This window comes from Ovis aries, chromosome 5 (assembly GCF_016772045.2).
Source record: "Ovis aries strain OAR_USU_Benz2616 breed Rambouillet chromosome 5, ARS-UI_Ramb_v3.0, whole genome shotgun sequence".
Lineage (NCBI taxonomy): Eukaryota > Metazoa > Chordata > Mammalia > Artiodactyla > Bovidae > Ovis > Ovis aries.
Genome location: NC_056058.1, coordinates 41,398,667 through 41,416,199, shown reverse-complemented (window position 1 = coordinate 41,416,199; position 17,533 = coordinate 41,398,667). Strand labels below are relative to the sequence as shown.

The window sequence follows — 17,533 nt, the reverse complement described above, 5'->3', positions numbered from 1 at the left end:
TGCTTGACCAGGGGGGTCAAGAGGGGACATGGGACATATTTAAAGGGGGTTGGGGAGAGAGCCAGGTGTGGTCTGCTGGGGTAACATGTGCAAATACCCCAATGTGAGAACAGCGCTCTTTGTACTTACCCATCCCAGGTTACCTTTTGTGTTAAAACTTTGCCTCAGAAATAACAAAATCCTCATAATAGCTAAAATGTCTATAAACCAAAATGTCTATAAACTGGTGGATGGACAGAATGCCACCCTTCCACGGATTGGAATATTACTCAGCCCTGAAAAGGAGAGAAGCCCTGACACTCGCTACCATATGGATGGTCCCTGAGAACACTATGCTCAGTGACAGAAGCAAACACAGAAGAACACACAGGGTGTGATTCCACTGATGGGAAACATCCAGGCCAATCCACAGACACAGAGAGTTGGTTCCTGGTTGTCAGGGGCTGGGACAGGAGTGGGGTTATTTTGGGGGTGATGGAATGTTCTGGAATCAGATAGTAGTGATAGTTGCTCAACCCTGTAAATGAATAGAAATTGTGGAATTGTACTTGAAACGGATGGCTTGTGTGGTATGTCAATTATATCTCAATAAATTTTTTAGTAACAAAATGAGCTGCTACGATTCTGCCCCACAATCCTCACATTTAACCCTCTCTCACCAGTTCCCTCCAGCCCTGTGGTCGAGTTGGCGTGTTTGGGTGAGGGGTCTCTGGAAAGGTGGGCAAAGGAAGCCTCAGAGTGCAGGGGTCCCTCGGCTCTCCCTCCATGGCACTCTGCACAGTGGCCACCCTGTGTCCCCCGATGCTGGGCAGGGCGGGTGGGGTGCACACAGGGGTCTTTGTGTCGCTCGCTGGCCTCATTAAGAGGCAGCCCCCGTCGCCGGACCCAGCACGGCCGAATTAATTAGCCCAGAGCCTTCCATCTCCACTCATTGTGCTGGGGATGCTACAGTCCCCTTGGGTGGCACTGAGGCGAAGAGCAGCCCTAAGGCCCCCTCCCTCAGCCACACGCTGTGCCTCTCTGGGCCAGGCTGGGGTGAAGGCCCCTGGGACTCCACAACCCTCTGATACATGCCGCCAGGAAGCTGGGAGAGAATTCGAGATGACAGACAAACCTCCATGCTGGCCTGGAGTCACTGGGGACACTAAGTCACACTTTGGCAGAGCTTGGCGACCAAGATGATGGAACTTTTTTTTTCATTGTTTTATTGTTTGGCTGCACCAGGTCTTAGTTGTGGCATGAGAGACCTTCAGTCTTCACTGTGGCACTCAGGATCTTTAGCTGTGGCATGTCAGATCTAGTTCTCTGATCAGGATCGAACCCGAGCCCCCTACATTGGGAGCTCAGAGTCTTAGGCAGTGGACCACCACACATAGAACTTGGTAGGATCCTAAGAGACCTGTCATAGAACCTGGGGACCGCCCCCCAGCATGGATGAAGGATACAGGAAATGACTGGCCCTGGGGCCTGGGGGTTCCAACCTGCTCAGGTGCATCAGGTGGTGGATACTTAGTAAGCCCCTGCTGTGTACTCAAAGGCAGCCTCGCCTCTTCCCGGCCTCCCCATAGCTGCCCCGGGGAGAAGGCGCTTGTTTCCATTTCCCAGAGAGGTGAAAAAAGGCACAGCACCCCACAAATGCTCATGCCAGGGCCCTGCACCCAAACGACACACATCCAGAAGCAAAGATTCGCCATCAGCCCTACGGTCTGCAGACACCGCTCCCCAGCAGATGCCAGACCCAACCCCAAATTATGAGCTCAAAGCACCCCTCCAACAAGGACTGGCAGGCCCCAAATACAAATACACACCCTGGATGCTTACGCTCATTTTATTATAAAAAAATACAGAATCCAAAGTTGATTGTGACGGACTGGGGGAGGCCCCGTCGCCAGCTCCAGGCGTGGCAAGGCCGCCCGCCCACGACCCCTACAAAAGCCCCCCCACCGCCGGCTCCCAGCGGCCACGCACCATATATATTTATATATAATATATATAAAACACAGATCAGGAAAGGCGGGTAGAAATATGAAATCTGTATAAATGAGCTGTTTACTTCATTAAAGTGTCTTCCAGAAGGGGTTTCTCTTTTCGGTGGTGATGTTCAACGCCCCCCTCCCCCCAGTTTTGTTTTGTCCTGTTTTCCTTTTTTTTTACAAACATTAGTCATAGAGGAGAGGGAAGGGGGTCTGACAGACAAAGGAGCTTATTGCGAAGTGCAGCTTCTACGCTAAAAAGTCTACCCCATCCCCCACCAAAATAAAAGACCCTTCCCCCCACATGAAGGGGTGAGAAAAAAAAAGAAACATTCCAGTCCATCCTCAGGAATACAGTAAAAATAAATCACAGTATATACTTGCTGGCTCTATTTACAGAAATGTAACGTCTTCTCTGCCTCTGGGGTGATTGTGCGAGGCTGAGCGGATGAGGGGGTCTAAGACATCGCTAAGATACTACGATGCTATGATTCCCAGGACCAGGACTCCATGGTGACCTCCAGTGAAACCCTGTGGTTTCTGCTCTGGGAGACAATGACCGGGAGGGAGGAGGGAAGAACTGGGTTGACGGGGGTCTGAGGGCCCATGGACCAGAGTCAGGGGAACTCACTACCTGCCTGCCCTTTCTGCCTCAGGCCAGCCTGTCCCAGGGTACCTGGGGGTCCACTCCATGGTCACCTCCAGCCAGGACCAACAAATGGAATGACCAGGCCAGGGGTCCCTGGTTCCCCTTGTCCCAGTGGGCTGGGAACCCCTGCCCCATCCATCCATTCTGTTTCCTTCCCAAAGTCACAGGCGACAGCAAGGAATAAATTAAATTAGAAACTCAAGTCTTCCGATCCAACCATGAAAAATACACTAAAAACAAAACAAAACAAAAATCCAACATTGCCAAGAGGTCCCCTGGTTCACCGGGGCCTCCAGACAAGACAGCGTGGCTATGAGCTGGGCGGACAACCAGCCTCTTGGGCACGGGTTGGGGGCGCCTTGGCTGCCCCTGCCCCGGCCAGCCTGGGACGTGTGGACAGCCCCACCTCACAGAGCAGCACCAGTGGCGGGAGGAGCGGCGTCTCTATTTGGTCTCAGAGGCGGGCCATTGAGGTGGAGCCAGGGTCCTGTGGCGGGCTAGGAGCCCAGGAGGGTCCACAGCACAGGGACAGTGCTGAGGAAGAGCTGGCAGCTGCCCAGGCCACTGCAGGAGTTATTGCTGGTGAAGATGGGCTCGGGGGCCTCATACAGAGTCTCGTCTGTAGGGGGACAAAGAGCCAGGGTGGTCAGTGGCAGGCCCATCCACCCCCACCCTGCTTCCCAGACCTCAAGACCCAATGTTGCTAAACACCTGTTTCAGGACATCCCTGGCAGTGGTTAGGACTCCAGGTTTTCACTGCAGAGGGCACGGGTTTGATCCTTGATTGGGGAACTAAGATTGCACATGGTGCACAGTGCAGCCAAAAACAAAATAAAATCAAACAGCAAAAATTAAAAAACAGTGTAACCAGATGATTGACCTGAGATCATGACCCTGCTCTAAGGGATCTATGTCCCTGTACCTCTGGGGCAACACCTCCAATACAGAGTGTGGCAACCAGCAGGAGCCCAGTAAATGTGCCTGGAGGCAGGTGAAGTGGTGAGGCCATGGGAATCCCCCTTCCCTCTGAGTATCAGGATGTTTCAAGAGCTCAGAACATGGGTATTCTAGAGAACTTTCCTGAAGTCCACTCTGGGTACAGAGGGCTTCAGCCTCAGGGAGGCCCAGCTGCAGACTTCAACCTTCACTCTTTCTTAAATTTATTTGTTTTTGGTTGCACTGGGTCTTCACTGCTGCACACAGGCTTTCTCTAGTTGCAGCAGACGGGGGATATTCTTCATTGTGTTGTGTGGGCTTCTCATTTTAGCTTCTTCTCTTCTTGCTGCCGAGCACAGGCTCTAGGGACATAGGCTTCAGTAGCTGTGGTACATAGGCTTAGTTGCTCTGCAGCATGTGGGATCTTCCCAGACTAGGGATCAAACCCACGCCCTCTGCACTGGCAGGAGGATTCTTAACCACTAGACCACCAGGGAAGCCCCAAAACTTCATTCTTGAAGGGTCTGACATGGCCCCATTTGCAGGGCCAGTCCCAGCCATTGGTGAGATTGTGGGACTCCCTAGGGTACGCTGTCACCACCTCCTTCCTGATTCCACTGACCACTCAGTGGGTTCTGTGAGTTGAGGACCCCATTGACCCCCAAGCACTTACTGGTTGGCCTCACATAAACCTTCAGTCGCAGGCAGGGTCGGTCCACAGCATTGGGCGGTGTGGCAGCTGGAAGAGAGGGGTTGGGGATTAGTAGGGCAGGGGACTCTTGGTGCCTGGGACCTCTTGGGACTGCATCTCCTTCCCCATGCCTGTGACCCAAGCCTGACCCCAGGTAGGGGAATCCACACATAAAACTCCTCACCATACATCAAAGGCCTAGACATAATGCCCATGAGTTCCCAGAAGTCTTCTTGCATGCTCCCTTCGCCCCTCACTTCGCTGACTCCTAACCCCAGAGATGGGGGTGGGGTGTCTATGTCTGACTCTATCTTACCCCAGGGCAGCACAGGGCAAGGTTCAAAGGTGATGAATAAAAATGTGTGTTATCAATAAGCAAATAAAGGGAATCCCCTGGTGGTCCAGGAGTTCGATCCTTCATCAGAGAACTAAGATCCCACATGCCACACAGTGCAGCCAAAACTAAAACAAAACAAAATCAAATAGCAAAAAACCCCACAAACAAACAAATGATTGACGTGAGATCAAATCCCTGCTGTTAGGGATCTGCGATGTTGGCAAGTCACCCCCTATCTAGGCCTCATGTGGCCCAAGGTAGGTGCTTTGGTGTGCATGCACACTCAGTCATGTCCCACTCTTTGTGACCCCATGGACTGTAGTCCACCAGGCTCCTCTGTCCATGGGATTCTCCAGGCAGGGATACTGGAGTGGCTTGTCATGCCCTCTTCCAGGGGACCTTCCCGACTCAGGGATCGAACCCACATCTCTTGTGTCTCCTGTATTGGCAGTCAGATTTATTATCACTATGTCACCAGGGAAGCCCCAACTGGGTGACTGCCTGAGCCCACTAGGCCTGGGAAGGAAGCAGCATCCGGCCTCCCTTGGACAGTGACCCGCAAGGCCCGGGGTCACTTGGAGGTTGAAGTGCATTGAGTCCTCACACCTAAAATTCCACCATAGGTCTCCCTGCTTCTTGGTCCACTTGGGGGCCAGGGGAGGTCCAAGAGCACTGGCCATGAGTCAGGAAAGAGGGCTTGGGGGCCAGGCTAGGGACAGGGAGGGAGGCCTGGGGCTCCATGGGTGGCGGACTTCACACAGGTGAACAGGTGCAGGCACCACATGGCTGCGGCCGGGCCCGTCCCCGCCTGTGTTCTTGGCCGGTCCTCTTTGTGGCTGTCACCTCTGCCTGCCCCCCAGAAGTCCCTCGTGCTGGGAGATGAAGATAAAAAGCACGTAATAAAAATAACATTCGTCACAGAGATAGGACGAATAATTACAATAATTATCTTTATGAAACTCCCATCTCGGAAAGAAAAATGTAATTTTTCTTACATTACAGGGACTTAATTTAAACACCTTCTTCCCCTCCCCCACCCTCTTCTTCCCTGAATTAAAAGGAAAAAATCCAAATAGAGCAGAGAAAGGAGGAAATGGAGCCTCGAAGAGTTTAATTTGACTCAGCGGGAACTAGGGTGGTGAGGCACTGGGTCCCTCCCAGAAGCCTGGGGCGGGAGTTGGGTTGGGGGGTGGGGGGGCAGGCCCCCTCCCCACCTGCTCCCCATCAGCCTCCAGGACGCTGAGAAATGGGGCCGCACAACCCCTCAGAGCCACTGCCTTGGGCCCAGGTGGGTTTCCTGGGCCCCCATCTCGGCAGGGGCTATGGGGGACCCTCTCATTCTCAGATTCTCAGAGACTAGGGGCTGCTGAGGCTAGGCTACTGTGAACTTGAAGCCTGGGCACACTCTGCCACGCCAGGCCCTGCCCTTGGCATTTGGTGAGGGAGGAGGAAGAAGGGGCCCCTCGGGAGGCCCTAACCCCAGCAGAGGCGGGGACAGTTTACCTGCTCGCCCCCCCAGGCCTACAGCACGGCATGAATGCCCAGTGGACCTGGACCAAGGCTGCCTCCGACCTTGAAACGCCTCCGCACTCCTCTGGGAATCTGGGCTCTCGGGTGCGAGGGGGAGAGACGGGGTGGGGGGTAGGGGGTGGGGGGTGGCGGGGGGGGGGGGGGGGGGGGGGGTAGGCTTAGGAGATGCCCGCCCGGTTCACGGTGTGTCCTCCATCCCTCCTCCCCGACTGTAGTAGGCAGGCCTAGTTTCTGGCTTCAGTGCAACATGGGGTGGGCCCCCCTGGTCTCAGGGTAAGACGAATTGACCGTGGGGCCACTGGCTCAGCGGCCTAGGCCTAGATAGAGACTGACCCGCAGGCCGAGGGGGCGAGGATGGAGACCAGAGGCCCCGGCAGAGGAAGGAGGAGGGATAGGGGAGGGGAGAGGAGAGGGGGGAGGAGGAGGGAGTCCGCCCCTACTCACAGATGTAGTAGTACTCGTGGCCTGGGCGGAACTCGAAGCCCAGAGAGAAGGGCGTGAAGAGCTGGAACTTCTCGGAGAACTTGAGCGGGCCCCCGGGCGCCGCGGGCCGGTTGCACTCCCAGCGCTTGAAGCCGCGCTGCCTGTGGTCGCAGGAGGCGTGGCCTTCGCCGTTGACCATGTACAGCACATAGTGCTCCATGCGCTCGGCCGGTGGCAGCGGCGCCCCGTAGTGCGGGCAGTAAATGTCCAGGTAGTCGTTGATGCTCACCTCTACGGTGTAGCCGCCGCCGTCGTCCGCCGCGCCCGCGTGGAACCTGGGGGCGGGGCCGGCGGTCAGTGCGGGGACGGGGGCTCAGGGATGCGGAGCAGGGGCCGGGAGTAGGGTGACGGGTTAGTGCAGGAGAAAAGGGAAAGTTAACGGATGGGGTAAATGGGGAGGGGTCATTGGTCAGCGTAGGGAAGGGGCGGGGCCTGGGGATGGGGAGCCCGGGGAGGGTGTGGAGTTGATGGGTCAGTGCAGGAGACAAGCGCAGAGTCAGCGAAAGGGTAAATGGGGAGGGGTCACTGGTCAGCACAGGGGGATGGGGAACCCTGGGAGGGTGTGTGGGTGATAGGTCAGTGCAGGGGAAGAGAGTAAGTCAGAGATGGGGGAAGGGCGAGGGGTTGTGTGTACGGGGGACACACTGCCCACAGTCAGGTGCCAGGGTCTGAGCTCATGGTCTCCTGCCTGGTACAACAACCCTACCACACCAAGACCAGAGCAGGCGCCTGGAGACCTAGACTAGCCCTGAGCCCCAGGCCCACAGTTAGGTTTGTCCCAGGGAAGAGGGCCTGCCCCCAGGCATTCTGGGTAACCACATGCACCCAAGCAGGCACCCTGTGACTCACAGCCCCCCAGACCCCCAATTCCCTGCAGAATCCACATCTGGGCCCTTCAGCCACACAGGCCTGGCACAAGATATCTCCCCCACCAGGAAGTCCCATTCCAAAAGCTTTAACTGCTTGACTTCAATGCCCTCTCCTCCAGGCAGCCCTCCATGCCATCCCCAGAGACAGCCTCCTGTTTTCCTTCTGCAGATCTGCCTGCCAAGAAGACCCAGGGTACCTGGGACACAGGTCAGTTATCCCTGCCTCTCTGAGACAAGCTTAGCCCCTCTCCTGTATCCCCAGAGAGGCGGGACTTGACATGAAGGATGCTCAGACACCCCCATCCCTCAGTCCAACTCAGGGGTGCCCTGGGTTTGATCCCCCCTCAGCCCCACCCCTTCCACCCTGAGTGACATTCTTCGTCCTCCCTCCAGAGCCTCCAAAATCTGGCAGCTACCCCACAACTCCCTGATTCCCCACCCCTGATGCCTTAGCCCACCAGCTCTGCCTCCCAGCCTTGGCCCTGGAGGTCTCCTCAGCTGTCATAGAGCCTGTACCCCTTTCCTTGGGGGGCCCCTTGACCCAGCCTCATCAGGCAAGGATGGAGGTCAGCTGAGCGAGGGACAGGGAGCTCCCCTTCCATCAATGCCTCCGGCTACAGCGCCAGGAGCCCTTAGATCTCCGGGACGCAGTCCCCCGGGTCCCTGTCATGTAAACGCGGCTTGGACTGAGGGGGGACAAGGGGGCCTCCCAAGAGGGGATTATTAGCACATAAAAGGCCTGGCAGCAGAGGGTTGGGGGCAGGCTCCCCCACCTCTTCCCTCCTCACACCATCAGGGAAACTGAGGCCTGGTGAGGGGCGGTGGCAGCGAGGGAGGGCGAGGCCACTGGGGCCCTGGCCCCGCTGCTGCCTCTGTGCCCATGTGCCAGCCGCCCTGGACCGCGGAAGGGAGCAAGGCGGCCCCCATACCAGGAGCACTACCTGGCACAGCTGGCACCTGAGGGGGCGGCTGGATGATCAGATGGCATTGGCTGGCCCCCCGCTACCCTGAGACTGTGTCAGGCGGGGGCAAGGGCTCCGGGGACCTTCGAGCTGGGAAGAAGGCAGGCAGGGGACCGGCCCAGGGTGCCTCAGTTTCCCCACCCGTCAGGAGGGACCCCGGATGATGATATCAAGTCTGTGGCTGAAGTCAAGGTTCAGAGAATTTCAGGTCAGGGAGTAGGGGGAGTGGATTCACTCCCAGCCCTTCCCTGCTGCACGGGGTTCACCCAGGAATAGGGTGCTCACTTCCTCCTGCAGAAATGGGAAGGCCTTTGCAGAATAAATGTGTCTGGCAGTGCAGGTCCGTTGGGGGCTGAGAAACCTCATCTTGTTCCAACCCAGGATGGAGCCCAGCTGGGTCTTGCCTTCTCTTCTCAAAGACTCAGTTTCCAACTCTGTCATGGAGATGGTCCCTGAGGCGGATGGGAGAACTTCAGCTGTGCACACAGCAGGCACCCCATAGATGCAGGGCAGCCCTGAGTGGGGCTGGGAGCCTGCCCATCCCATGGGCCGATCTGTGGCTGGCCGGGCACAGGCGTCTCATTGACCAGCCATGTCCTCTGGCCCCTTGGGCACGATCGATGCAGAAGCTGCCCCAGACTTTTTGAAAAGTCATTTTCGCTCCTTCCTGGCCCCATTGAAAGCCCAATTGATCAACTGATCGATGACAGCCATGGCCCAGCAGCTGCCCAGGGACCCATCCTCACCCCAGCAGGCCCTGCGGGGAGGCTGTGACAGGGAGCCGTAGGCAGAGGTGGGGGAGTCCTGGTCCTGGCCTCTGGGCCTCAGTTTTCCCTCTTGTCCCTGGCTTGATGCCAGGGATGTCCGTTCAGCCTGAAAGAGACTGTGACTCCAGGCAGGGCACTTCTGGAGAAAAGGTGGGTTGCACTGTCTCCCCTTTCTCCTGCCTGACTTTCCCCATCATGCTGGCCTTCCTCCCCTCTTGACACCAGCACCATCAGGTCCCCCCAGCTCACCTTCGTTAGAATATCAGCGGCCAAGGCTGCTTTGCTGGGTCAGAGGCTGGACACTCAGGTCCCACTTGGGCCCCCCAAAATCCAGGACTCACTTTTCTGAGTGTCCATCAGACCTCGCCATCCACTGGCTCAAAGCCTTCTATTGGCTCCCCATCACTCAGAACAAAATCCACAGTCCTCCCAGGCTCATGGGGCCTCATATGGCCCCACCCCCAACCTCATCGCCCCATGACTTCCCCAGCTCACTCCCTTCCAGCCATGCCAGCCTCGGGGCTGCTCCTGTTCCTGTCCCAGGGCCATTGCACACACTGTTCCCTCAGCCTGACAAGCCTTTCCCTACTTTCCCCAACTCATCTCTTTTGGACATCATTATATTTATACCGTTACACAGTCCACTGTCTGCCTTCCGGGGGTCAGCCTCCTTCTCTGTACCTTGCTTGGTGGCCAGCATGAGCCCAGTATACAGTGGTGCTCAATACATGTTTGTTAGTCAGTCAAAGGCCAAACACTCGAGGTCTTTGAGGTGATAGAGTCATGGGGAGCAGAAAGCTGCCTCAAGGTGGGGAAACCAGGACCCCAGGCAGGCGGAGCCCAGGAGAAGCCCCCACACCCACCCCCACACCTGAGCTCTGGGAGCCAAAATGGACATTTTTCTCCCTTCCCTGCTATAAAGTAGCCACGGCCTTGCATTGGCATTCCCAGTTCCAAGTTGACCCCTCGCCCCTGCTCAGGGTAGCATCAAGGCAGGGGAGATGGACCCCACCCCAAGCTGAGCCTGGTGAGAGCAAGACAAAGCCTTCATTTCCTCCACCAGTGCCGAGGCCTGATATGCAAATGATCCCTGGGAGCAGTAGATACAGATCGAAATTCTCACTAAGGGGTTAATGACTGACTTGGGATGGTTCCCAGACACAGGGCTCCCTGAGGCTTCAGACCTCCCCACCCCCAACCTCTACACCTTCTCCCCCAGTGGTTCACCCTGCCCGCCCCCTGCCAATGTCCACCCTGCAGGCAGCCACTCCAACCCCACCTACCACCCCTTCCTCTGGCAACCACCCGGCCTGCAGCTAATTAGCTCCAGTCAGGCGACAGTCAAGTCATTAGATGCTAACAGCACAGAAACTAATTAGAAGTCTCACCCAAAATGGGAGTGGGGTGCTGGGCTGCCTTCCCAACCTGGAAACTGAGGCAGGGGTGGGCAGGCGGGGGAGTCTGTCCCCTTCACTCTCCGACTCTCTGTCTCTTGCCTCCCTGGTCTGAGCCATTTCACAGCTCCTACTAAAGGGCTCAGAGATGCCAATGAAGACTCCAGCAAAGAGAGACCCAGGCCTGCCCAAATGGACAGCAGGGCTCCCAAAGGCCAAGGCTGGGACCTCACTGAAAATTAGGGCCTCAAAACTTCCCTGGGGATCCGGTGGCTAAGACTCCATGCTCCCAATGCAAGGGGCCTGGGTTCCATCCCAGGTCAGGGAACTAAATCCCACGTGCCACAAAGAAGCTCGAAGATCCCGCATGCTGCAACCAACACCTGGCACAGGCAAATAAATATATAAGAAAAGGCTTTAAAGAAAAAGGAAAGAAAATCATGGCCTTACGATAGTGCAGCATCAGCCAAGAAAGGACGATTATGGCCTTGTGGGTGCAGGGTAAACTGAGGCATGGGCCCCACCATGAGAAGCAGGAGGTGAAACAAATGGGGCGGGATGGCGGGGGGGAAGGTGAGGGAAGGGCCGCAGGGTCAGCCCACACCCCCCGGGCCTTGGTCTCAGGCAGGAGGCCTGGGTGCCCAGTCCACAGGACATGCCTGCCTGGGTCACCTCACCCTCCTCAGCCCCCACCGTGTGTATGGTGTCTCCGCACTCCTCAGCCAGCCCCAGACGTGCATGCCTCTCAGAGGGGGTCCCCCCACTGGACATAACTTCCTCCTGGCCATGGAAATCCCTTTTCCTAGGTCCATAAAATGGGGGCATAATGGGGAGCCTGACCCATGAAGCAGACAGGCGAGATGAGGGGATGCGTGGCCAGGGTGGCAAACAGAGCCCCTCGAAGGCAAGACCCCGCATGGGAGTGGGTATGGGGGTGAGCCTCGACCAGGGCCAGCCCACAGAGCTCGGAGTCTGGATTGTGTGCTCCAAGCTCTCAGCTGTGTGTCCACAATGGGGCAGCATAAAGGTGGCTGTGCCCTTCCTTGCCTGGCCCACTGGGCAGGGGACACAGCCGAGCCCTCCTTTTGGAACTGTCCACCACAGATAATTTCCCCAAAGCAATGCCAGGGGGATGAGGGTTGAGGCTGGTCCATGCTGGGTGCCTTGGTGAGGGGAGGGGACCTGCTGCCGAGGCAGGACCCTGCACTGGGCTTGGCTCAGGGGCTGCAGAAGGAGCCATCGAACCTGCAGGAACCCTGCCTCCCAGACCCCCCGTTCACATACCTGCGCATCCCAAGTTCGGCCACCCTGCACCTGCGGCCTCGAGGGACCCATGACCCTCAGGGGACATCTGCTGAGGGCCCCTGAGGTCAGAGATGGCTGCCCCTTCCCCGGGGCCAGCTCCCAGGCAGGCTAGAGGCCAGTCCCTCCCCTTCCCCCAGTCCTCAGCTCAGCTGCTGCCTCAGTTTCCTCTGCACGCTGAGCTGCCCAGGGTGGGGGTGAGAGGCAGTTGTCCACCGTGGGGAGGGACCAAGGCTGGGGAAAGGGAGCCTGTGGATCCCAGCCTCAGAGCCCAGGCTGCCAGCATGTGGGGGCACCTCAGAACTGGCCCCCCCGACCCCAGCACTGCGGTTCCCACCCTGCACAACCACCTGAACCTCGCTGCTGCTGCAGATACACTGCGGGCCTGTCTGGAGCCTCCCTGCTTGCCTGCAGGCAGGAATGGCCTCCGTTTCCCCTCCCCCGTCAGGGGCCTCTGGTCCCTTGGGGTCACATCCATGCCTCGCCCATCCACACCAGGCCCTCCCTGCTGCCATCCACAGAGTGGCACAGCCCGCCACCCCACTTCACAGAGGAAACACGACTCAGGGGGCTCTGAGCAGTCAAGCCACTAGCCCAAGGGCTTCCCAGATCCCCGAGTCCGAGCTCCAGCCCTCCATGGCCCCCCAGACCACACCCTCGGACCCCAAAACTCCCAGGTCCATGGGTCCTCACTCTCTAAGTCCCCCTTAAGTCGAGTGGATGAGCTTCTTTCAAACAAAACAAAAAAGCCTCATGCGGCAAAATATGGCATCGCCCCCTTCAAAGCCGGTTCCCTGGAGGCCTGGGCAAGGCTGGCAGGCACCAGGGGTGCCCGACACCCCCTCAGGGAGGACGTAGTCCTAGTCACTATCTTCCTCCTGGTCATTTGAGATGGGAACATGGCCGCTGCCCACACCCAAGGGTAATCAGGCAGGCAGTCAGGGTCTGCACCACTGGGTCCACCCAGGCTGCAGACTTCCAACCAGGTGGAGAACTCAGGGACAGGAGGGTCCCTGCCGGTGCCAGCTCTGAATCTCGATGGCCCCTCTGCACCATGGGCAGCAAGGAGCCCAGCCCACAGGACCCGGAGACATACCCCCAGCAGGGACCCACCTGGGCTGGAGGAGGGGGTGGAGGAGCAGTCAGGTGGGCACGGAAGGCAAGCTATGATCACCGCCCTCTGGTGTGGGCTGTCAGCCCCCGCACCGGGGCCCTCAGAGCCAGGCCGTACACACAGACACGTGTGTGCACGCCATGAAGACATTCCAGAGACACGCGTGCAGCCCACATACAGACACACCTTCTCCCCAGGTGTTGATCTGCATGCACAGATACACACGCACACTCCACACACAGATACACTGCTGCAAACATGCATGCTCCCTGCACACATGTGTTCTCCAGGCACACACATGCGGAAACGTGTGCAGACACACAGGGCCAGGGCTGCCAAACACACGTAGGCACTTGAGTGTCTGTGTGGCAGTGGGTGTGGGCAGTGTGTGTGCTCCATACACACAGCTGTGCACCTCCCGGGACTCAGGACTCCTGAACAGCACGGGAAAGAACACACAGCTACAGGGTGGACATGCCCTGCAGCCCAGTGAGCCTCCGAGGTGTCCCTGCACGCCCGCAGCCCCAGAAGCAGCCCGCCAGGATGCCCGGCCCAGGCCAATCCGGCCACAGAGAGGCCCAGAGACACCCGGCAGCCAGACCCACAGTGCCCAGCTCAGGCGGGGACCAGACAGATAGACGGCTGAACAGCCGGCTGGTGAGGGTGCAGGGGTCCATGGCTGGACCCAGTCTCCACCCTTCAGCGGCGGCGGAGGTGGGTGCGGGGCTCCCTGGCAGCGTCGGCCAGCCTTGTGTTCACAGGAAATCCACGGCACAGCAGGAGAACGCAATTGGGGAAACACAGCCACACACTCATTACCTCGGCGCAGGTACAGGCCAGCCAGGCGAGGGTGGCCGGCCTCACTGCAGCACTGCCTGGGCCTGGTGGTCCTCCACCAGCCCGCATGCATCCCCGTGGCTCCTCTGCTGCCTGACAGTAGCCCACCTGAGGCAGCCCAGCCCTGGCTCAGTCCCCTTCCCAACGCACGGTGCCTATTGTGTGTGCCCCCCTCTCTTTCTGCACAGCCTGTCCCTGCGTCTCCTGGCTCCTCTGTTGGCCGCCGCCACCAGTCTCCCTGTTTCGACCCCACTCTCCCCTGTCCCCACACAGGCCTGTCTCTCGTCTCTTCTCGAGGCACTGCCTCCCATATCAGGCCCACCCACCGACTTCACATCTCTCCCTGCACCCTGGCAGCTGCCCCGGCGACTGGGCACCCTCAGGAAATGTCCATTCTGGGTGCCCCCAGAGCCTGAGGCTGGGCAGCAACCTCCTCCTGTGCCCAGCACTCACCCAGTCACTGGACACAGATTCCACTCCGGGCACCCCAGTATACCCAACCTCCCAAGGAGGCCACCACCCGTTAGCAGAGATCCCCAACCGTGGTGGTGAATGGAGCCCTAATTCTTGACCCAACCGGGGTTCCCAGGTGAAGGGCTTCTGGGACCCGGGGCCCTACTGCAGGAAGTCGGGGAGGTCACCTCCCACCCAGGACTCCCCAAGCAGGAGGAGGCAGAGGAGAGGCCAGCCCTGACCGCCAGGGTCTGTGCTGGACAGTGAGGCTGTCCTTTCAGGCGGCTGGTCAGAGAGAGCTGTCGGGTCAGCAACAGGAGGCGGCTGAGCGGCTGGACAGAGCTGGCCTCAGGGGCTGCCTCCTTCCCAGCCGGCATCCCGCCTGCAGCCCTGTGGCAGGTGGGGCAGCGACTAGACCCCGCAACCCCCTTCCATCCCCGTCCCCATTGGAAGCTCCTGGAGGGTCTGGTTTTTGCTAGAACAAAGGACAGGCCACGTTGGGACGGGATTCTGAGGCTGAAACCAAAAACTTGGGCTGGGGAAGCGCTGCCCGCTGGGCTCCCGGCTCCCTGCTCCCTGCTCGGCAGGGAAGAACCGTAATCAAACCCACATGTGACCAGTGGGGCGGGTGGTGCAGGGAACCTGCTCCACAGCAGCCCGGCCGTCCCTCCTCGACCCCGGTTCTCTGCCCTCAGCCCTGGGGCTGACCCCACAACCAGGCAAATGAGGGGGGTGTCTGCCTGGGCTCCCTGCCCCGACCTGGGACACAGGCTGCCCTGGTCCCAGGGCTGGCCGAAAGACAGTCCTTTATGCAACTTTCTGCAGGAGGACCGAGGACAGCAGGGGACGGCGAGGGGATGGCTGGGTACCGCTGGCTTGGAAAGCAGGCAGTTTGGTTGGCGCTTGAAAACCGAAAGAAAGTGACTGCAGGCAGAGGATCAGGGGGCAGGGAGGCGGGCGCCCCTGCCCCCACGAGCAGCCCAGCTGGCCTGGATATGACTGTGACCCTGACGGTGGGGCAGACCGGGAGCTGTAGGACCCTAGATCCCATCTCCCATGGGACCTCCAGCCCACTCCCTCCTCCCAGACCCCAGATGGTCCAAGGCTTCCACTGCTGACCAGGATGCGGTCAGTCCCCAGCAAACTTTTCTCGCTCGAGTAGCAGGGGCTCCCGCTGCCCCCAGACCGTACTCAGTACCCGACCTAGAGGAGGTCTGCAGGCAGGCGGGTGGGGCACCTGGGTCCTAGCCCCAGCTCTGCTCCCCTCACCGTGACCTTGAGCCAGCTGCTTGGCCCCTCCACACCTCAGTTTCCCAGTCAGTGCGAGGAGGACAGCGGAGGACACTGCCTGATCAGGACTCTGGGGACAGACCCCGAGCCTCCTCCATGCCTCAATCTCTCCGTCCCTTTGAAACCCCAGACCAGGGACCCCCTGGAGCAAATGTGGACACTGGTCCATGGGGAGGGACATTCCAACTTCCCCAAGTTCATCTGGGGAGCCTCCGACAGAACGCGCCTGAGGAACCCTCCCCTGCCGGGCCACGGTCCCCCACCTCAGTCCCTCACCTCTGGGCGCGGCTCAGTGACAAGATTCCTGGGCATTCCCACCAACTCTAAAGCTAGCGGAGGTCCCGGAGAGACCTGAGCATTGGGTCCCCCAAGACCGGGGAGGGAACTCAGGGCCAAACGGCTTCTGAGGGTGCCAGAGGGCATCCCCAAACTCCTGGGCCGGCGGCGCTCCGAGACATGCAGGGCGCCAAGTCTCCCAAACCTGTAGGCGGAGGGGCGCCCCGGGGGGAGATGCACGCAGAGTGAGTCCCCCAAACTCCGGTGGCCGGAACTCCCTGGAGGCTCCCGTGGGAAACGGGCGCCCCCACTACTGGGGGCAGCGCGCACGGGCGCCCCGAGCCCGGGGTGGGAGGCCAGACTGGGGTGGGGGAGTCCGGGGTCTCCTGGCGCGCGGTCCCCGCCCCGCGGCCGCGCTCACCTGGGGTTGCTGCGGTTCCAGTAGACGGCGTAGCGGTCCGAGTTGGCGCGGGCGGCGTCCTCGCCGTGCGCGAAGGGCGGCGGCGGCAGCGGCAGCAGCAGTAGCAGCAGCGGCAGCAGCGGGCGCTGCGCGGGCGCCATGGCCCCGGTCCGGCCGCCGCGCTCGCCTGGCCGCCGCCTGCCAGCCGTCTCCGCCTCCTCCTCCGCCGCCGAGCGGGCGGGCGCTGGGCGGGCGGGAGGAGGGCGCGCCGGCGCTTGGAGATCCCCGGCCGCCCCCGCCAGAGCGCGCGCGACCTCGGGCGCCGAGAAGTCAGGCGGCGGCGGGCGGGGCGCCGGGGTCGCCCCGGGCGCCGGCCCGGCCGCGCAGACACTAAGAGCGCGGGCCGTCACCACCGCACCCGCCGGGGAGGGGCCGGGGCTCCGGCCTTTGTCCCGCCCGAACGCCGGGAGGGCCGCGGGCGCCCCCTCCTGCCGTGCCCCGGCCACGCGGGGCTTGGGCAGGGGGCTGCAGCCCCAACCGCGCCCCGACCTCCCCATCCCCCTGCCCCGCCCAGACCGTCCGGGAGGCCTCCCCCGGTCGGGCTGCTTGCACCCTCTGCCCCAGGTCCTGCCGCCTGTCACCCCAACTCTGTGGGGCTCTGAGTGCACCTTCGTCATCATGGGGGCCGAACCCAGGGTCGCCGAGTTGTTCTCCACCACCTCCATTCAAGCCAGTAATCTGGTCTGCAGTTAACCCGGCAAAGGCAACAGGAGACCCAGAAATGGCTCACCGCCCTGTGCCCTCCCACACTCAAACCCGGACCCCAGAATCCTAACCCAGCCTCCCCCAACACCGAGCCACCCTGTCCAGCCTGGTGAAGGGTTTTGCAGTCTCACTGCCCAAAATGGGAAATCAGCGGCTGCTGCTGCCTCCCTGCAGGTCCCCCAGGACCCACCCCCCTCACCGGGGTGGTCAATTCTCACGGAGTCTGTCTCCTCATCTAGGAAAGGAAACAGAAATCCTGACCTCAGCCACGAAGGGTACCAGGGATAGCAGGTGGGTGCCCAGTACACCCAGCAGCCCAGACTGGGGTCCAGGCCAGCAGGAGGTGGGAGGACAGGGAGTCTGACCAGGGCAAAGGGCAGGAAGGGTGTCTGGCAAGAGGGTGGAGCAGAGGGCTAGAGTGCTTGACCCATCTGGGGCACTCAAAGTGACCACTCCTGGGTGTGGGGAACAAGTTGGTTGCAAGGAAGCTGACTAGGGGCCAGGA

The 17,533-nt window shown here is 59.9% G+C and overlaps 1 protein-coding gene across 1 annotated transcript; it reads right to left on the bottom strand.

The window, feature by feature from the left end:
• Nucleotides 1-1,810: 1,810 nt before the first annotated feature.
• Nucleotides 1,811-16,494, bottom strand: EFNA2 (ephrin A2). Its single transcript, XM_027970186.2, has 4 exons — nucleotides 16,285-16,494; nucleotides 6,561-6,874; nucleotides 4,232-4,297; nucleotides 1,811-3,241 (listed from the first exon to the last, which is right to left on the bottom strand). The coding sequence occupies exons 1-4, from the start codon at nucleotides 16,422-16,424 to the stop codon at nucleotides 3,120-3,122; spliced, it is 642 nt and encodes a 213-aa protein (XP_027825987.1). The 5' UTR covers nucleotides 16,425-16,494; the 3' UTR covers nucleotides 1,811-3,119.
• Between the last annotated feature and the right edge of the window lie 1,039 nt (nucleotides 16,495-17,533).

Excerpts from the sequence above, each read along its gene's own strand:
- EFNA2 (XM_027970186.2), bottom strand. The coding sequence starts at position 16,424 with ATGGCGCCCGCGCAGCGCCCGCTGCTGCCGCTGCTGCTACTGCTGCTG. Across the intron at positions 6,875-16,284 it reads TGGAACCGCAGCAACCCCAG|GTTCCACGCGGGCGCGGCGG; the intron begins GTGAGCGCGGCC and ends CCCCGCCCCCAG. Across the intron at positions 4,298-6,560 it reads CCACGAGTACTACTACATCT|CTGCCACACCGCCCAATGCT; the intron begins GTGAGTAGGGGC and ends CCTCTCTTCCAG.